This window comes from Pongo abelii, chromosome 13 (assembly GCF_028885655.2).
Source record: "Pongo abelii isolate AG06213 chromosome 13, NHGRI_mPonAbe1-v2.0_pri, whole genome shotgun sequence".
In the NCBI taxonomy this organism is placed as follows: Eukaryota; Metazoa; Chordata; class Mammalia; order Primates; family Hominidae; genus Pongo; species Pongo abelii.
The window spans coordinates 107,867,178-107,886,399 of NC_071998.2; the positions used below are offsets into that span (position 1 = coordinate 107,867,178).

The window sequence follows — 19,222 nt, forward strand, 5'->3', positions numbered from 1 at the left end:
GCGATTACAGATGCCTGCCACCACACCTGGTGAATTTTTCTGTTTTTAGTAGAGATGGGGTTTCACCATGTTGGCCAGGCTGCTCTCAAACTCCTGACCTCAGGTGATCCACCCGCCTTGGCCTCCCAAAGTGTTGGGATTACAGGCATGAACCACCATGCCCAGCCTGCACTACTTCTCATAAAGCCCCCCATCAATCAAAAACATCTATTTGGGATGTTGCACAAACAAACAAACAAACAAAAACTTTGATTGTATTAAGCCACTGAGATTTAAGGGTTTATTGTTTATAACAACTAGTATTCTCAAACTATGTAAGTACTTAGAACATGGTAAGGAATCAATAAATGCTAGTAATCACCGTGATGATGATATGTTGATGATCATGATGACAATCCCCCTGGACAAAGGGTCCACAAGGGTAGGAGGTAGGAGGGCTGGTCAAGTTTGACTGAGTGGCTGGGTCAGGGGAGCTCACCTCCTTTGTGCCATTGTCTTGGATGAGGGTATAAAGTGGCACCACACGGTTGATTTCCAGCAGCACTGGTGTGGGGCTCAGCTGCTCCTTGCCTGGCCGGCGGCAAAGGTGACAGGTAGATGGACAGCGCCCCTTCTCCTCACAGCGAATCTCCACACCTGAAATGAGCTGGTCATCTGACAGCATCTGGGCTGTCAGCAAACCTGAGAGGTAGGTGATGAAGGGCATGGACTTGAGCTCCTTCTTGCTGCCCAGCTCTGTGGTCTCTGGAGAGGCACAAAACAGGAAGAGGGAAAGGTAAACTCAGGATTATTCAAAAGGCCAGACTCTTGAACTCACAAAATACAGATGCTAAGAAGCTGGTATCCATTGAAGAGGTAAAAAGATGATAGAGTGATTTATTCATGATGCCTTGGAAAGACTGCCAGACTGAGGGTTCAGAGGCCAGAATGGTGTATTGTCCTACCACTTACATTAAATATCCACTTGCTTTGTCTGGCCCTCATTTTTCCCGTATGTAAAGTTGGGGCGAGGCACAATAATCCCAGCACGTTGGGAGGCTGAGGCAGGTGGACCACCTGAGGTCAAGAGTTTGAGACCAGCCTGGCCAACATTGCAAAAACCCATATCTACTAAAAATATAAAAAAATTAGCCAAGCATGGGGTTATCTATCTATAAACCCAGCTACTCAGGAGGCTGAGGCAGGAGAATCACTTGAACCCAGGAAGCAGAGGTTGCGGTGAGCTGAGATTGTGCCACTGTACACCAACCTGGGCAAGAGAGCGAGACTCCATCTCGAAATAAATAAATAAATGAAAAATAAATAAATTAATTAAATAAAGTTGGTTGGTTGGGCTAGATTATTATTCAATAATTTTGCAAGATATAAATATTCAAAGATATTTTTTACCCAACCAAAAATTCCTTTCTGTCTTCTGTCAACCTACGAAAAGTATATCCTTCCTTTAAAATTTATATCTAGTCCTATATTTTCCACGCAGCCCAATATTACAAGGAAAACATAAGCTTTGGGTCAAGCCAACTTCATCTGAAATCTCAGTTCTGCTTGAAAATACCTCTGCAACCTTAGGAAAATGTCAATATACAGGTGACTCCAATGATAAATTCTGAGAAATGGGGTTAATAATACCAATGAAATCAGTTATGAATAGCAAATGAGAAAGAAGGAGGTAGGACTGTCTGGAAAAGACATCATTTCTCCTTTTTTGTGTGTGTGCTTACCTGTTCCCTTGTTCACACTTTTCCTGCCTCTTTCTTCATGTGCACACTGAGATCTGACTTATGCATGCTTCATTCTGTGCCATCTCTCTCGATCTATAAACCAGTATTTTCCACCTCTGCGCCTTTGCTCACTCTGTGCTGCTTTTCCTCTCTGTCTCTCCACGTCTCTTCTATCAATGCTCCATTCCAATGTAACTGTCTTTAGGGAGTCATTCTTCATTGCCCCAGCCCTTCTTTTATGAATAAGTGTTTCTATTTATGAGATCTTATTTAAGTTCATTTTCCCTTCCCATTTTCTGCTGACCTCTAAAACAATATTATCAACTCTTGGAGACCAGGGGCCATGGCTCCCATTCCTACCCACTTTCAGCGCCGAACATGGTGCGACAGATGTATTTGATACTCAGCCAGAGAGATTATAGAATTCCGAATGGCTAGAACTATATTCATGATCTAGTCTAGAGACTCCAAAACTCTTCTGAGGAATCCTAGGGATCCTAGGAAGCACCACAGCAATTGACTGTATAGAAAAAGAGGGAAACTGAGCAGGCAGGGCTCTAAACTCTCATTTCTGTTTCAAACAGAGCAGTTTCACTTTTATTTCTTTTATAGACTGGCCTTCTATACAAGATTTCGTAAAAATAAAGGGTTCTATGGCTATATCAAAAACCTTGAAGAAGCGAAGTGATTTGTACAACCAAGAGAGTTCCTTTTACATCACAGACTATGAGAACGGTATCCTCACAGATGTGCAGTGCATAATCTGAGTGGTAAAACATGGTAATTTTATACTAAGAGACAGAGCTTAATCCATCTGGCAGCTTCAACGAAGCCTAGTAATGTCAAGGCAAGCTCCTGCCTCAGTGGAAATAGGGGCCCTGCGCCCTGATGTCGGGGAGAAAAAGGAGAGTTGTCTCTCGCTCTTGTTCTCGGCTTGTAGTGACATGCAGCTGATCTGGAAATGGACTTGCCAATTAGAAATACAAATAAACGCAGCCTTCATTCATTACTCTCTGGGCCCTCAGGCCTGGAATCTGGCCTCCACCTTTTCTGTCTGGCTGTCAGCAAATGTTTATGAGCATCAGATCAAAGGCTATGGGGGAGGAAGACAAGGAAAATTCCAGTTAACCAATCCTTCACAGGGATTAAAGAAGGGTAGTTACTAAGACAAACAAAACAAGGGTGTAAAGAAGGCATCCCAGCAGCTAGAGACAGTCTTATATCCAGACCTTTCAAAAGAAGATGATGATGACTTTTTGTAGACCAGAGGGATAGTTTTGAGGAAAGATGACTTCAAACTTGGGAGAGAATAGCCGTTCAGGGAGAAGGTCAAGAGGGAGTCAGAGCAATGAGGACACTAGGGACTCATTAGCCCATGCTCTGGCCTAGGTCAACAAACTATGGCCCATGGGCCAAATCCAGTCCCCTTCCAGCTTGTGTAAATAAAGTTTTATTGGGACACAGCCACCCCCATTCATGCATTTATTGTGAATAGCTGCAAGGACAGAATTGAGTGGTTACAACAAAGACTCTATAATCACAAAGCCTAAAAATATTAACTAACTTACCCTTTACAGAAAAAGTTTGGCAACCCCTGCTCTTGACCTAGTTTATAGACGGGGAAACTGAGTTTCAGAGAAATGATCCAACCACACAGGAATATGGAAGTATGATGGATTAAGTAATGTAAAAATTGTGGAATCAAATGCACCATCAATATACTTAGATTGTGAATCTCCAGGGGGAAAAAATAGAGTGGGGCATCTTTTCTTCATAAAATAGATTTCAAAAACTATTGAAAGAACACCCTGGTATGCTGATCTAGTACAAATCTTCACATTTTAAAGAAGAGAAAAGTGTGTCCCAAAGAAGGAAAATGATTTTCCAAGGTCACACAGTGAGTCCTTTCAGCACACAATCCCAGTATTCTAATCACCAATTTATCATTTAAACGACTATCTTATGTTATCTCATATTTTAAAGCACAGATGGCATGATCCCCATAGCACCTTGCTATATGCACATAATTTCACTGAGAAGAAATGTAAGTTGGTGCTAAGAGTAAAAATTCCCTTGATCAAACAAACATTCATAGTCATTGGGTTAAAGATATATCTATCCATTTAACACCACAATAATCTATAGATCTTTGCTAGTCTGCTTCTGTTCAATAAATCTTCAGCTTTTTAAATCTATTATCCCTTTTGGTGCAGTTAAAAGCCCACAATCTTGGCTGAAAATTGCACCACAGTAGCAGTATAGAATTTACAGCTGAATTTAAGGGTTAGTTTTGCCAAAGGAGGGCTATAATCTGGTCCAACCCCATTGAAACCTATGACCAAAATAAGGAAAGGGACTTATTTCTAAGTCTCACGCACTTGTATTAACAGTGATCCGTTTCTTAGAGACTGTGTCATGCCTAAGTTATGATCTAGATGAGAGTTAAGATGAAACACCATTAGCCATTCCATTAGTTATTCCTCTGTAGACATTACAATTGCAAAAGCTAATTGCTTCTGATTCAACCTTACCCTGTGGCTAAAGTCATCTATTCGAAAGGCAAACCTTATATTCTTCTCCTGCTTAAAACGCTTCCATTTCACTTCACTGCTCTTAGGTTAAAGACCAAAACCATTAAGACAGCACATAGAAATTGTGGGATCTAGACAACATGCTACCTCTCTAGTTGGATCTCTTATTCTGTTCCTCCTAGTTCAGCTACAATGGCTAAATCCCTTGCATATACCCTCTGTCTCTCTCAATCCTGGCACAGGCTCTTCTCTCTGCACAGAATTCTTTCTTCCACCCCATCTCCAGCCCTGCCTTTTCCAGGCTAACTTCCACTCATCCCTCAGGTCTTAGTTCAAGTGCCCATTCCTCAGAAAAGCCTTCCCTGAATTCCTCATGCCACTAACGTATACCAAGATTATTTTATATATATACAGCGTCTCACTCTGTCACTTGGGTTGAAGTCCGTGGCACAATCTCAGCTCACTGAAATCTCTGCCTCCTGGGCTTAAGCAATCCCCTCGCCTCAGCCTCCCAAGTAGCTGGGACCACAGACACATGCCACCACACCTGGCTAATGTTTTCTTGTTTTGTTTTTTTTTTTCTTGTTGTTGTTGTTTTGTATTTTTTGGTAGAGACAGCATTTCGCCATGTTGCCCAGGCTGGTCTTGAACTCCTGAGCTCAAGCAATCTGCCCACCTCAGCCTCCCAAAGTGCTGGAATTATAGACATGAGCCACCGCACCTGACCTATTAAGGTTTCATATTACAGATCCTCATAGTATCCTATTCTCTGTATCACCTATTAATGTCTCGAGATTGTAAACTACATGAAGGAAAAGACAGCATCAGTTTTGCTGATCCCATATCCATCTTACACAGTACCTGGAACACAGAAGGCTTTCAAAAATATTTTAAATATTTGTTAAATACATAGTAAACATATATACCCTGTGCTGCCTTATTGAAGCATCGATGAACCTAAGAGCCAGAATTGGTAAATTACAAGGATGATAACTAATACATGATTGTAGTCAATATACAACCTCTTCCCAAAATAAAATTAGTGCTCTAATAAAAAAGTCAACAGATGAATAGCTGAGCACTTTTCCAGTTGCTTTGACCCTCTCTAGGTTTTCATGTAGGCCCTTGCCATTAAGTGAATGGGAGAGTTAGGTTAAAATATGGTGTCTTTAACAGGCCAAGGAAAAAGAACATTTTTGAAGAGACTTATCCTCTGTTCACATTTCCCATCCCTCTGAACAATGCTTCCAAAATAGGATCATGTCTGGTTTCAAGCCCAATTCAGTTCCAATGACACTACAACCCATTCATCTGAGAACCTGCCAACTGAACTCTCTTTTTTCTCCTCCCAAATTCCTGCTGGGTATTATTTTGTTGCCACCAAAAAAAAAAAAAAAAAAAGCCTCAGTTGAAGTGACAACTCCTTGTTGGGAGGGCAGCCAGGGCTTTTCGGCAGGAGGTGATGGCACCGCTTGCCCTCATCCAGAAAACAAAACAAAGCATCAGACTAAGGACTTCTGGGAGAGCCAAAGCTGCACGGATGTTTGTTCAATATTCGGCAACGGTGCAGGGCGCTGCCTCCCTAGTCAGACAGGCTTGCTTTGGCAATAGGTTTGCACTTGAAGCATTTAAAAGCTCCACAGGGACCAGAGGGGCTCAAATTAGAAACATTAAGGGAGAGGGGAAAGGGGTGAGACTTTTATATCATAAAGAACAGCCTTTATTATAGCAATGGCCTCCCAGGAATTACTGAAATTGGATCATTTCTTAGGCGGAGTTACTGTCTCCTGTTGGAGGAAAGCAATTGCTCTGAGGCCTGACTCAAGGACCCACACAAATATCTTTAAGAAGGGGAAAATAGCCAGCTGAAATGCCATTAGCAAGGCCTGCACTTCTGTGTTGTGCAATATGAACTTCTCAGCCTAACAATCAAAGTCCAGCATCATTAGTGTGCCCTTTATAAATAATAGTACCAACCTAAAAGAGTTATTGTGAGGATTAAGTAAGGGGCCTGGAACAAGTTAAGCACTCAATAAATATTATTTGTTATTGTTGCTGTTGCTGTAGTTGTCATAATTACATTGCTGCTGTTGTTACACGACATTAAAATTGAAATTTCTGTTCAGACACCAAGGCCTAATAGAAGTAAAATTCCAAAGTCATGCCCCTAGATGCAGAATTTACAAAGGAGAGGAAATCTAACCAATTTCATAACTCTAGAAACCTCAGCCAGAACAAAGACATAAAAAGAGGTTAGGCCAGACACGGTGGCTCACGCCTGTAATCCCAATACTTTGGGAGGCCAAGGCGGGTGAACCACTTGAGCTCAGGAGTTTGAAACCAGCCTGGCCAACATGGCAAAACCCCATCCCGAAGAAAAACACAAAAATTAGCTGGGCCTGTTGGCACACGCCTGTAATCTCAGTTATTTGGGAGGCTGAGGCACAAGAATCACTCGAACCCGGGAGGTGGAGGTTGCAGTGAACCGAGTTTCTGCCACTGCATTCCAGCCTGGGTGACAGAGTGAGACCCTGTCTCAAAAAAAAAAAAAAAAAAAAAAAGGAATATAAAAGAAAAAAGAGAGGTCAGAAAGTAGCAAGAAAAGATTTTTTTTTTTTTTTTTTTTTTGACATGGAGTCTTGCTCTATCACCCAGGTTGGAGTGCAGTGGCGCAATCTCGGCTCACTGCAATCTCCACCTCCTGGATTCAAGCAATTCTCCCTCAGCCTCCTGAGTAGCTGGGACTACAGGTACATGCCACCATGCCTGGCTAATTTTTGTATTTGCAAGAAGAGATTTAAGGAAGTTTGTTTTTTGTTTTGTTTTTGTTTTGTTTTTGCAAAGAACTATTACCATGTTTGGAGTCTTCAGCCCCCTAGCCAGCTCAAGTGTTACATGCTATCTTCTAACTCTAAGTTTTGTGAGAGGAACCCTCAGGAGTGCCACTTGGAGAACTTGGATATGTTCTCAGCAACTGGCAAGAAAATGGACTAGGTTCTATCTTCACCTGAAAAAGCTGTAGTGGCCTATACCAACAGAACAGAAGGAGCTGCATGGGAATTAGCCCAAACCCCCAGAACTTGCCCAGTGAAAAATGCTTGCTTCCTCTGAACTGTATATGGGTCACATAGAAGAAAGAACTGGCCTGGAACTGTTTTAAGCCCTACCCAAGAGGAATCTAACAGAGTGATGGGTCCCCCACAGTGAATCTCCATGAGGTAGGAAGCCAGAGATACAGCAGGTAGGAAGGGATCACTGAAGCCAGCCAAAGAGAAATGGCACTATTCCAGGTCTTACGAGAAGTCCCAAGCAATGGGGACCGCTGAAAAGCCCCTGAACAAGCCCCCAGAAACGGCCAGCTTTATAAAGATGCCAGGACCAGAGACTACAAAGCCAGGTAAAATAATTCTGGAGCAAGTATGACCTTCCTAATCCTGACCACTGCTCTCTCTTTTTTTTTCTTTTTTTTTTTTTTTTTTTTTTTGCTTGTACTATGAAGGAAGGGGAAGAAGAGGTGCAAAGTAAAGAAACAGCATGAAGGCCAACCATTCCCACCTCTTAATGCTCCTATTGGGAAAGACATGGAGATTTTATTTGTCAAAGGATTTGATTAAAATATTGGACTGGAAATTCTAATTCCTGATTTGAAAGTATGTTAGCAACGTAAAATATCGATAGTGCTGCTGCCTATTCCATAAGTGATAATAGATTAGATGTGGTCTGCTAAGATTTTCATCTAGAGGTAGAGGAAAATTATCCCAGTAAACACATCACAAAGAGTGGCAAAATCAACTCATATATATATACTTTTGAGCATACTTGTTTTCACAGACTATATTTTGACTATTCTCAATTTGCACTATGAACTGAACTGTTTATATCCTCATTATAGTACATGTCATGTTTTTATTATTTGATTTAATATAATAATTAAATGAATATATTTCTCTCCAAATATACCATAAGTTTCATGAGAACAAGGACCATGGCCATTTTTAATGAACATTTGCATTCCAAGCACAGAGTTTACTGTTTGATATCATGTAGACAGTCTGCAGGTAAATATATGAACAAATGAATAAATGAATGCATAAATCTGACTCCTGTTCCACTAGTGTAATGCTTATCAGACTTCAGACCAACTATCCCAATTTATCACCACAGCCCCAAAGACAGTTGGTCTTTGTTTTATTTTATTAATGTACACTTGATAGATCAGAGAGGTAAAGTAACGTGACCAAAGTCACACAGCTAGCAACTAGTCTAGCTATTTCTACCCAGTTTTTCTGCTCTTTCCACTGTCCATATTTCCTCTCTGAAAAACTTTCAGCACCAGTTTTCACTCCTACAGGATGAGTCATAACCGTTCCAAATATTTGTATCTTCCCATTACCTCCCACCCCCAGGTAATGCCCCCAATCTCCTCCACCCATTTCCCTGGGCTAATAGGGTCTCCTGGGTGGAAAGCATTCTAAAGGTCACCTGGTCAGAAATCCCACCTAATTTTTCATTTACCACCAAATAATCCTCCAATTTATTCTTGGATATTTCTAAAGATGTGGAAATCAGTACCTTTCTAGGCCTCAAGTTCCATTGTGGAAAGGCTCTATTAAACTTAGACTAACTTCTCATCCAGGAACCACATTTCTTATCCTAAGCATCAGACCCAAGCCCAGAGTTACGTACTTTATGCTATTAGATGCCTTATCTACAGTACTCACGCCTGGACTCTAGTTGGGGTGTGGGGTCATACTAAAATTAAACAATTATCTAACTAGGTAGATGAAATTCCTATCCCAAGAACCATAGGGCATTGTTGGGTGGCTTCTGAGAAGGTATATGTGTATGAGTATGTGTATGTTGTAGTGTATGTGTCGTGTTCATATTGCAAGCACACACACACACACACACACACACACATTTGGGGAATGGAAAGAGAAGCAACAGTGGAGATTCCAAAAATAAGAAGACAGAATTATAAAACTGCCAAACCCTAGGACAACTGATTTCCTAATCTAAGTGAATTTGGAAGCTCGTCCCCTAAATGTATAAGTAATAAGCACAATTACAGAGGGGCAGCTAGAGCACAGTGTTTTGCTTGAGTTTAAATTCCATCTTTTTCGTTTTCTAGCGGGGTGACCTTGGAACAAGACCTTAACCTCTCTAAGGCTCCATTTCCTCATCTGTAAAATGCTAATAATTTTAGTACCTAAATATTGGATTATTTGGAGGATAAATGAGAAACAACTTAATGAAAAATATCCAATGCTAGGGTGTCAAGAGCATCATCAGAGGTCATTTGTTCCAGCCCTTGGCATTCATCCTAGCATTATTCAATTCTTGTACATGTCTGAATCTGTAAATCTTCCCTTGAAACCTGCCTGATGCTTTAACTGTCAAAAATTTCCCCTTAAATTACCTGTCTTCTACCTACAAGAAGACAGCAGACCAGGGTAGAACTGAATGCTAAGTCCAAAACTGTTGAGTCAGACTACCTGATTTCAAATATTAATCAAGTCACTTCACCTCTCCAACCTTAGTTTGTTCATTTGTAAAATGGGGATACTAACTCCTCATCCAACTCTTCTAGGAATAAAACAAAAGATGTTGTGCCAGCCCATTTTCACCTATGATCTCACACAGTTCTCCATCGTCCTACAAAGTAGGGACTGTTTCCCCCTTTTACAAATGAGAGAACTGAGGCACAGAGTGATAAAGCATAACTTGCAAAAGGATACCTGTCTTCAAGTGAAAGCAGTTAAATTTCTGAGGCAGGTCATACTCTCTGTGGGACAGGGACCCCTGGACACTGCCCAGTGGCCTAGTAGTGGCCAGTGTCTTGGCCAGAATCAGCAATCAGTCGGCATTGAAGGGTAACATTTACTTCTTCCTCCTGAGACAAGGCAGGTTGTGGTCAGTAACAGAAGGTTGGAAAAAAAAGGTCATATGTGATCTCCTGCTGCCCTCTAGTGCCTACTTAAGATGATTGCTCTGGGGAAACCTCTTCTGATCCTTTCTTGCCAAAGAAGGATCATTGTGTGCAAAGCAACTTTCACTGAGGGACGCCAGGGAAACAGTAAAAGCTAGCTATGATACAAGGAAGCTTAGTGCGATGACTAAAAGAATTCTGAAAGAGCATTTGCTGAGAGGGCCTATTCAGTGCCAGGTTTACAGCTAGGCACAAGGGGGGAAAATATGAATAACAATTTGTTTCAGTCCTTGTGGTACTCAAGTGTAGAGATCCGATGGGGCGTATTGGCTGGGAAGGAAAAAACAGAGATGGAGAAGGAGACGCTGAAGATATGGCAGAGAGAAAGGATAATTGATGGAGCAGGATCTTAAAGAAGTCAGTAAGAGAAAAAATTCCAAGGTGGTAATGGAACGGATGCGGTCTGAACTTCATATACATCTGGATGTGAAATTCAGTTTGGTCAAAACTACGCATGCAACCAGGGTCTGTTTGTATAGTTACACAAGTTGAGCTCTGTAAAAAGGTGACTCACTCATAGGTGGGAATTGAACAATGAGAACACTTGGACACAGGAAGGGAAACATCACACACCGGAGCCTGTTGCGGGGTCGGGGTGGCGGGAGGGATAAAATTAGGAGATATACCTAATGTAAATGATGAGTTAATGGGTGCAGCACACCAACATGGCACATGTATACATGTGTAACAAACCTGCACGTTGTGCACATGTACCCTAGAACTTAAAGTATAATAATAAAATATATATATATATATATATATATATATATATACATAAAAAGATGACAAGGCAAAAGGGTGGATGGGGACTAAATCCACCCTCAGCTTCACATGCCATGCCTGTGCTCCTGCAGTTGAATACAAGTAGAGGAGCTCCTCTTCCTAATTTATATAAAAGGTAACTTACAGGCTAGCCACAGCCCTGCATGTGACCATAGACAAGCTTCTTCCTCATAGTAGTCTCTGCTTTTTATGTATAAAATAGGCTAATATCACTGACAATATAAAGTTGTTGAGATTTAAGATAACAGGCTGGGTGCAGTGGCTCATGCCTGTAATTCCAACACTTTGGGAGTCTAAGGTGGGCGGATCACCTGAGGTCAGGAGTTCGAGACCAGCCTGGCCAATATGGTGAAACCCCATCTCCACTAAAAATACAAAAATTAGCTGGGTGTGGTGGTGGGCACCTGTAATCCCAGCTACTCGGGAGGCTGAGGCAGGAGAATCACTTCAACCTGGGAGGCAGAGTTTTCAGTAAGCAGAGACTGCACCATTGCACTCCAGCCTGGGCAACGAAAGTGAGACTCCATCTCAAAAAAAAAAAAAAAAAAAAAAATGTAGGGTCATGCCAGACACTTAATAGCCACCCAAAACATGCCAGTTCTTGTTATTATTACTATTACTAATATTATTCTAACAACATAGTCTTATTTTTAATGCAGTTTTATTTTTAAGATGGTGATAGGAAAAGTGCTTGGAAAAGGGAGAAGACAGAAAAGAAAATCACATTTCCTAATCTTGTATTCTTTGCCAAACACAAGACATTGTGGATCTCACAACAGTGCCTTGGACAAGTAATGTCGTAATTTTTTACAACTATAATATACAGCTGAAAAAACAGTTTCTGAGAAGTGACAGACTGCAGTCGAAAGTCATTAGGCATTCAAAGTCTGACTCCAAAGCCCCTTTTCTGTCCAAAGGAGCTGAGATGGATCATTAATAGAACTGCCTTCTCTTTCTTGGGATCAAGTTCTTTTACTTTCTTGAAAACTGTTTAAAACTTACCCCTCAAGAATGGATTCCAAGATTAGCTCCTTCCCAATTCCTTCCTCCTCCTTCCAATCACTTCTCAGGCTAGGGGTCAAAGAGGAAATGCTCAGAAAAGATTATTCTTGGACAAGGCTTACGGAATTGGAGGGCTCTGAGATGCTAATGGCCAGCTTTAGATAAAGACTCCCAGATTGTCCCACTTGAACATGTTTGAAGCAGGAGAGCAGACCAACAAGGTATACCAGCCCACCTTGGGGCCAGTAGGAGGCCACTTTGGCGCCAGTGCGAGGTTGCCAGTTTCAAACATCCAGGAGGGTATGAACATCAGCTGGAGTCATCTAGGAACCATTAGTCAGTTAAGGGAACCATTAGAAAACAAGCTGCCACTCTCTTACCGCTTTCCTGGGGGTTCACAGTCTTGCTTTCACATTTCTAACTCCTTATTTTTAACAAAATGTTAAAAATACTCATGTTAAAAGACAATCTTTAAACATGTTACCAGGCATTACTTTTGGAGAACATGTTCAAGATTGAGTTACTTCTCTGTCAGCTCCCCTCTGCCCTGTAACTCTGCTGCTAGGGGCAGGGAGAAGGATTAATGAGCCCACTCAACAAAATATAAAAGGGCTGAAACTCATAGAGATTTCCTGTCTTACATTGAGGCAATCAGTAAAATTAATATTAACAATAGCTGCAGTTTAACAGGCACATATTCCAGGCCAGATGTTCTGCTACTTGATTTGCATAGATTATGCCCTTTGGTCTCTATAAATTCTAATAATGAGAGGTAGGTTTCATTATTGCTTTTTAAAGATGAGTAAATGGAAGCTCACAGAGGGAAAATCAGGGATCCAAGAACATCTGGATTGCCATTGTGACCTTCCTTATTTCTAAGCACTCTTCCACAATATTAGGCTGCCTCCCACTCTGCTACATTGCTAGAGATTCAAGTTCAGGCAGTTATAAATTCTGGAAATTGAATATGCAATTTCTGTTGCTTCTGCCCATTACATCACAGTAATCAGCAATAAATCTCTTACCATAGTAGTCTATGGACAATCAATAGGTAATTGGTTGAAAAACTACAAAGCATCCAAACAGTGGGGTACTATGTACTTAAAAATGAATTAGAATAATATTGTACGTGATTGGAGTAATCACAAATATATTTTACTAAATGGAAAAAAGGAAAGCGCAGAACAGTGTTTAAGATTTTTTGGTTTTTTTATATAGGCACAGGGCCTCGCTATGTTGCCTAGAGGTTAGTCTCGAACTTGTAAGCTCAAGCAATCCACCCTCCTTGGCCTCCCAAAGTGTTGGGATTACAATGTGAGCTACCATGTCCAGCCCAGAGCAGTGTTTAGAATGCTCTCTTTTGTACAGAAATATATAACATATATATATGTATATGTATATATGTATATAAATTTTTTATTAGGAAACACTGACAGGTTACCCAAACGTAATAAAATAGTTATCTACAGGGGAAACAAGAAAACAAGGTCCAGGGATAAGAATAGAAGCCAGAGTTTTGCAGTATATCTTCTTTTATAAGTTTTAGCTTTGCACCACACAAAAGTTTTACATACTTTTTTTAAATCACAAAAGAAAAACAAAATATCTCTATAAATTATATACCCACTGAAAAAAAATCTCTAACTCTACATCAGTGTTGATATAACTGTTTAGAGAAAATAACAATTTAGAGTGGCTTTTAAATGCAGTATTTTGATTTTACAGTTTAGTGAGGAATATTCCAAACACAAAATGATCTGCAAATCTAGATTTAATGGTCTTATCACTAGCTGTAATATTGGTGATAGATAGCTTGGATGTTTGTCCCCTCCAAATTTCATGTTGAAATGTAATCCCCAGTGTTGGAGGTGAGATGGGCTAGGAGGTGTTTGGGTCATGGGCATGGATCCCTCATCAACAGCTTGGTGCTCTCCCTGTGATAATGAGTTACTTCGAGATCTGATTGTTAAAAAGTCTGGGACTTCCCTCCCTCTCTCTTTCTTGCTCCCTCTCTCTTGCCATGTGATACACCTACTCTTCCACCACCTTCCACCATGACTAAGAACTTCCTGCAGCCTTACCAGAAGCTAAGCAGATGCTGGTGCCATGTTTGTACAGCCTGCAGAACTGTGAGCCAAATAAACCTTTTTTCCTTATAAATTACTCAGTCTCAGGTATTGCTTTATAGTGACACAAAATGGACTGACACAATTGGTATTGCTATTTTGAAATAATTACCTGTCTGCTGTGGGCTACAGCAAGTAAGCCATTACGTTACTGTGATTGGGAACTAAGCTTTTTCAGCATTACAGACAACTAATTCAGGTATTAAGAAGAGTTATGAAAAATTGTGTAAACTGAAATTTCAGTTGGAAATCATAAAAACTTACTTGTTTTTCTCTTTGAAAAAATAAAAACATTTCATAGCTCTGCCTACTGAAAAGGCCTAGAAATAATGATAATGTACTAGGCAATAAATACCCCTACTGCCCAGACTCTGGTTTCTAAATGCTATTTTTCATTAAAAGGAACAAAGGATACTTGGAAAAATTCCTGAATCCAAGTCTGGAACAAGTATGGTACAAGCTGAGCCTGGGATGTTTTGTTGTAACAAAAAACAAGGTCAGGACTAATGAAGTCATTTCAAGAGGACATACAAACCAACTTAAAGGGAATCATACTGGCCTAACATTAAACAATTTGAACAAGGAAAACAATAATAATTGCAATTGATTTAAATTTGTAAACAAATACACTTCCATTAATTCATAATGTTCTGAAAACTGAAACCAAAGCCAAACCAAAACCAAGAAACAAATAAAAACCAAATGAACAAAGCTCATCAGTTACTATTGGAGACTGCTAGGAGACAAACATATTATTCTAAAAATTGATAAAAGAATGAAGTATCAGCCACGCTTTGAACTGGATTTCAGGGTAACCATATTTTTTACGGAAATACTGCAGGTAATAAGAGCAGTAATAATGACAGAATCACAAAATTACCATTTCATAATTTCTAATAAAAGAATAGATCTAGACAACTATCATCAATGAATCCTAAAACTGCTAGGAGAAAGGCTAATGAGAAAATTTCTAATGAATGGATTAGACTGATAGGTACTGAACTTGCTGATCAAACCTAATGTGACTAAAAGTAGTACAACAGGCATTAAGTGCCACTGATAGGATTCTCTAAGATGTACATGGCACTGCCTGTGTAATTCAGGTGGTACTCCTTGGATGATAGAATTTGGGGGTCTGCAGACTTGTACAGGGAAAAGAACATACCTTTATTTTTAGTATCTTATCATTGCAATGTACTATTTCCTTAAATTATGAATGCCATTAACAAAACATAGTAGTATGAACATTTCCTATGACTTTGACATAATGAAACTCACATATACTTCTATCACATTACTGTTATTACAAATCTAAAAATACTTATGGTTGACCAAACTTAGAATTATGATAGACTGTCCACTAGATCTTGTCATTAATAAAGATGCACATATATTACTGTATCATACTTTTAAAATATTTTGATAGTTATATATTGACATAATTTCTTTCTTTTATAGTATTTTGTATTTTATTTTACTCATTTTTAAATGTTTTTCTGAGAAAAGGGGTTATAGTCTTCATCATTCTACAAAAGGAGCCTATAAGACAAAAACAGGTGGTGAATCCCTTAAAAAGAGAAACAAATTAAACAACACCATGAGGAAGCACTTAGCTAAATCTGTAATTTGAATAGTTCTAAAGGACAAATAAGCCAATATCTTCAACAAATAACAGCATGGGCAAAATTAAAGTGTGGAACTATTATAGATTAAAAGAACACCATATAGACATTTTAATCCATATTATTTATTTATACTTATTTATTTATTCTTTTTTTTTTTTTTTTTTTTGAGACAGAGTCTTGCTCTGTCACCCAGGCTGAGGTGTAATGGTGTGAAATTGGCTCACTGCAACTTCCGCCTCCTATGTTCAAGCTATTCTCCTGCCTCATCCTCCCAAGTAGCTGGGACTACAGGTGTGCACCACCACTCCTGGCTAATTTTTGTATTTTTATTAGAGAGGATTTCACCATGTTGGCCAGGCTGGTCTTGAACTCCTGACCTCAAGTGATCCACCCACCTCAGCCTCTGAAAGTGCTGGGATTACAGGCGTGAACCACCACACCTGGCCTTGATCCGTATTTAAATATGCAGACTATGAAAGATATTTTTGGAGCAGTTAAGGTAATTTGAGTATGAAATGCTAGATGTGATAATGATGTTGAGCTTATGTTAAAAAAACTATCTGTTTGCAATATACACTGGGATATTTACAGAAGGAATAATATAATGCTGTATCTGAGATTTGCTTTAAAAGACTATAGCAACAAAAAAACAAATTGCAGATAAGCAACAGCTGAAGCAAAGTTGGCAAAATATTGACAACAATTATTGCTAGGTGATGAATACACAGAGATTTATTATACCATTTTCTCTCCTTGTGTGTACTTAAAATCTTCCTTAATAAAACATTGAGAAAAGACGGCTGCCAGATTACACAAAACTGAAAAGGAAAATTATTGCTGGGAAATAGAATGAGGGGAGATTTTTCATATTCTACATTATGTATTGTTTTGATTCTTTCTTGTAAATGTGTGCTCACTTGTATTGTTTTTTAAAGACTATTTTTAGAACACCTTTAGGTTCACAGAAAAATTGAAATGAAGGCACAGAAAATTTCTCTATTTTCGTGCCCCCCCACCCACCTGCCACATAGCTTCCCCTGTTATCAACATCCCCAACAGAGTGGTACATTTGTTACAATTGATGAACGTACACTGACATATCATAAACACTTGAAGTCCATAATTTATCATAATAATCAGTGCTGGTGTTGAACATTCTATGGGTTTGCACAAATGTATAATGACATGTATCTACCACTGTAGTACCATGCAGAGTATTTTCACTGCCCTAAAAATACCGTGTGCTCCACCTATTCATCAATATCCCCTGCTCCCAACTCCTGGAAACATGGAAGCTCCTGAAATCTTTAGTCTCCACAGTTTTACCTTTTCCAGAATGTCATACAGTGGGTATCATACAGTATGTAGATTTCAGATTGGCTTTTTTTTTTTTTTTTTTTTTTGAGACAGTCTCACTCTGTCACCCAGGCTGGAGTACAGTAGCACAATCTTGGGTCACTGCAACCTCCACCCCCCAGGTTCAAGCGATTCCCCCGCCTCAGCCTCCTGAGTAGCTGGGATTATAGGCACCCGCTATCATGCCCGGCTAATTTTTGTATTTTTGTAGAGATAGGGTTTCACCCATGTTGGCCAGGTTGGCCTTGAACTCCTGACCTCAGGTGATCCACCCGCCTCAGCCTCCCAAAATGCTGGGATTATAGGCATGAGCCACCATGCCCAGCCGCCTTCTTTTACTTATTAATATGCATTTAAGCTTCCTCCATGTATTTTCATGGTTTAGAAGCTCATTTCTTTTTATTGCTCAACATAGTACATCGTCTGGATGTACCACAAACTATTTATCCATTCACCTATGAAGGACATATTGGTTGCTCTCAAGTTTGGGCAATTATGAATAAAGTTGCTATAAATATCCATGTGCAGGTTTTTGTGTGGATATATGTTTTCAACTCCTTTGGACAAATACCAAGGAGCACAATTGCAAAGATCACATGGTAAGACTATGATTTAAGGGACATGAGAGGAATGCAGTATTTTGCTAGGACAGATGTAAGGATGGCTGGGCTTAGTGAGCTAGAAATGACTTATTGTGTCAGTCAGTGAAGACAGGGAGGTAGGAGGTGAGACTCAACCCCAGAGGCAGAGACTCAGGCACCAGACCAGATTGAGGACTACCTAAAACAGGGCTAGGGCAGAAGCAGCTTTCCATAAGATGTACCCAACAAAGTGTCATTGAGGTAGGAGGTGAGACTCAGCTCTGGAGGTGGGGATTCAGACACTGGACCAGATTGAGGGCTAGCTAAAACAGGGTCAGGCGGAAGCTATTTTCCATAAGACATGCCCACCAGTGTGCCATGTCAGTTCACCATTGCCATGGCAACACCTAAAGGTTACTATCCTTTTCCACGGCAACTATCCCATGAACCAGAAGTTACCACCCTTATCCTAGGAATTTCTGCATAAATCACCGCTTAATTTGCATGTAATAAAAAGTGGGTATAAATACGTCTGCAGAGCTGCTACTTTGGACACACTGCCTATGGAGTAGCCCTGCTCTACAGAGCGCAGGACCTATGCTGCTGCTCTACACTTCAATAAAAGTTGCTATCTAAAAAACAAACAAACAGTACATTTAGATTTGTAAGAAACTGCCACACCACCTTCCAAAGTGGCTGCGCATTTTGCATTCCTACCAGCAATGAACGAGAGTTCCTGTGGCTCTGAATCCTTGTCAGCATTTGATGTGCAGCATCTTTTCATATGCTTATTTGCCATATGTCTATCTTCCTTGGTGACATGTATATTAAAGTCTTCAGCCCATTTTTTTAATTGGGCTATTTTCTTATTGTTGAGTTTTAAGAGCTTTTTATATATTTTGGATAATAGTCCTTTATTGGATGTGTCTTTTGCAAATACTTTCTCCCAGTCTTTGGCTTGTATTCTCATTATCTTGACATTGTCTTTCACAGAGCAGAAGTTTTCCATTTTAATGAAATCCAGCTTATCAATGATTCCTTATGTATTGTATTTTTTTTTTTTTTTTTTGAGACAGAGTCTTGCTCTGTCACCCAGTCTGGAATGCAGTGGTGCGATCTTGGCTCACTGCAACCTCCACCTCTTGGGTTCAAGCAATTCTCTGCCTCAGCCTCCCAAGTAGCTGGGATTACAGGCACGTGCCACCACGCCCAGCTAATTTTTGTATTTTTAGTAGAGATGCGGTTTCACGATGTTGGCCAGGCTGGTCTCAAACTCCTGACCTCAGGTGATCCATCCGCCTTGGCCTCCCAAAGTGTTGGGATTACAGGCATGAACCACCATGCCCAGCCTGCACTACTTCTCATAAAGCCCCCCATCAATCAAAAACATCTATTTGGGATGTTGCACAAACAAACAAACAAACAAACAAAAACTTTGATTGTATTAAGCCACTGAGATTTAAGGGTTTATTGTTTATAACAGCTAGTATTGTCAAACTATGTAAGTA

The 19,222-nt window shown here is 40.0% G+C and overlaps 1 protein-coding gene across 3 annotated transcripts in view; it reads right to left on the bottom strand.

Annotated features, from left to right (window-relative positions):
- Nucleotides 1-19,222, bottom strand: part of ASTN2 (astrotactin 2) — a 997,527-nt gene that overhangs the window by 237,714 nt on the left and 740,591 nt on the right. For all 3 annotated transcript variants that reach the window (XM_054520535.2, XM_054520536.2, XM_054520538.2), the window contains one exon: nucleotides 479-744. In XM_054520535.2, the coding sequence (XP_054376510.2) occupies nucleotides 479-744 (266 nt within the window). The remainder of the gene's footprint in view (nucleotides 1-478; nucleotides 745-19,222) is intronic.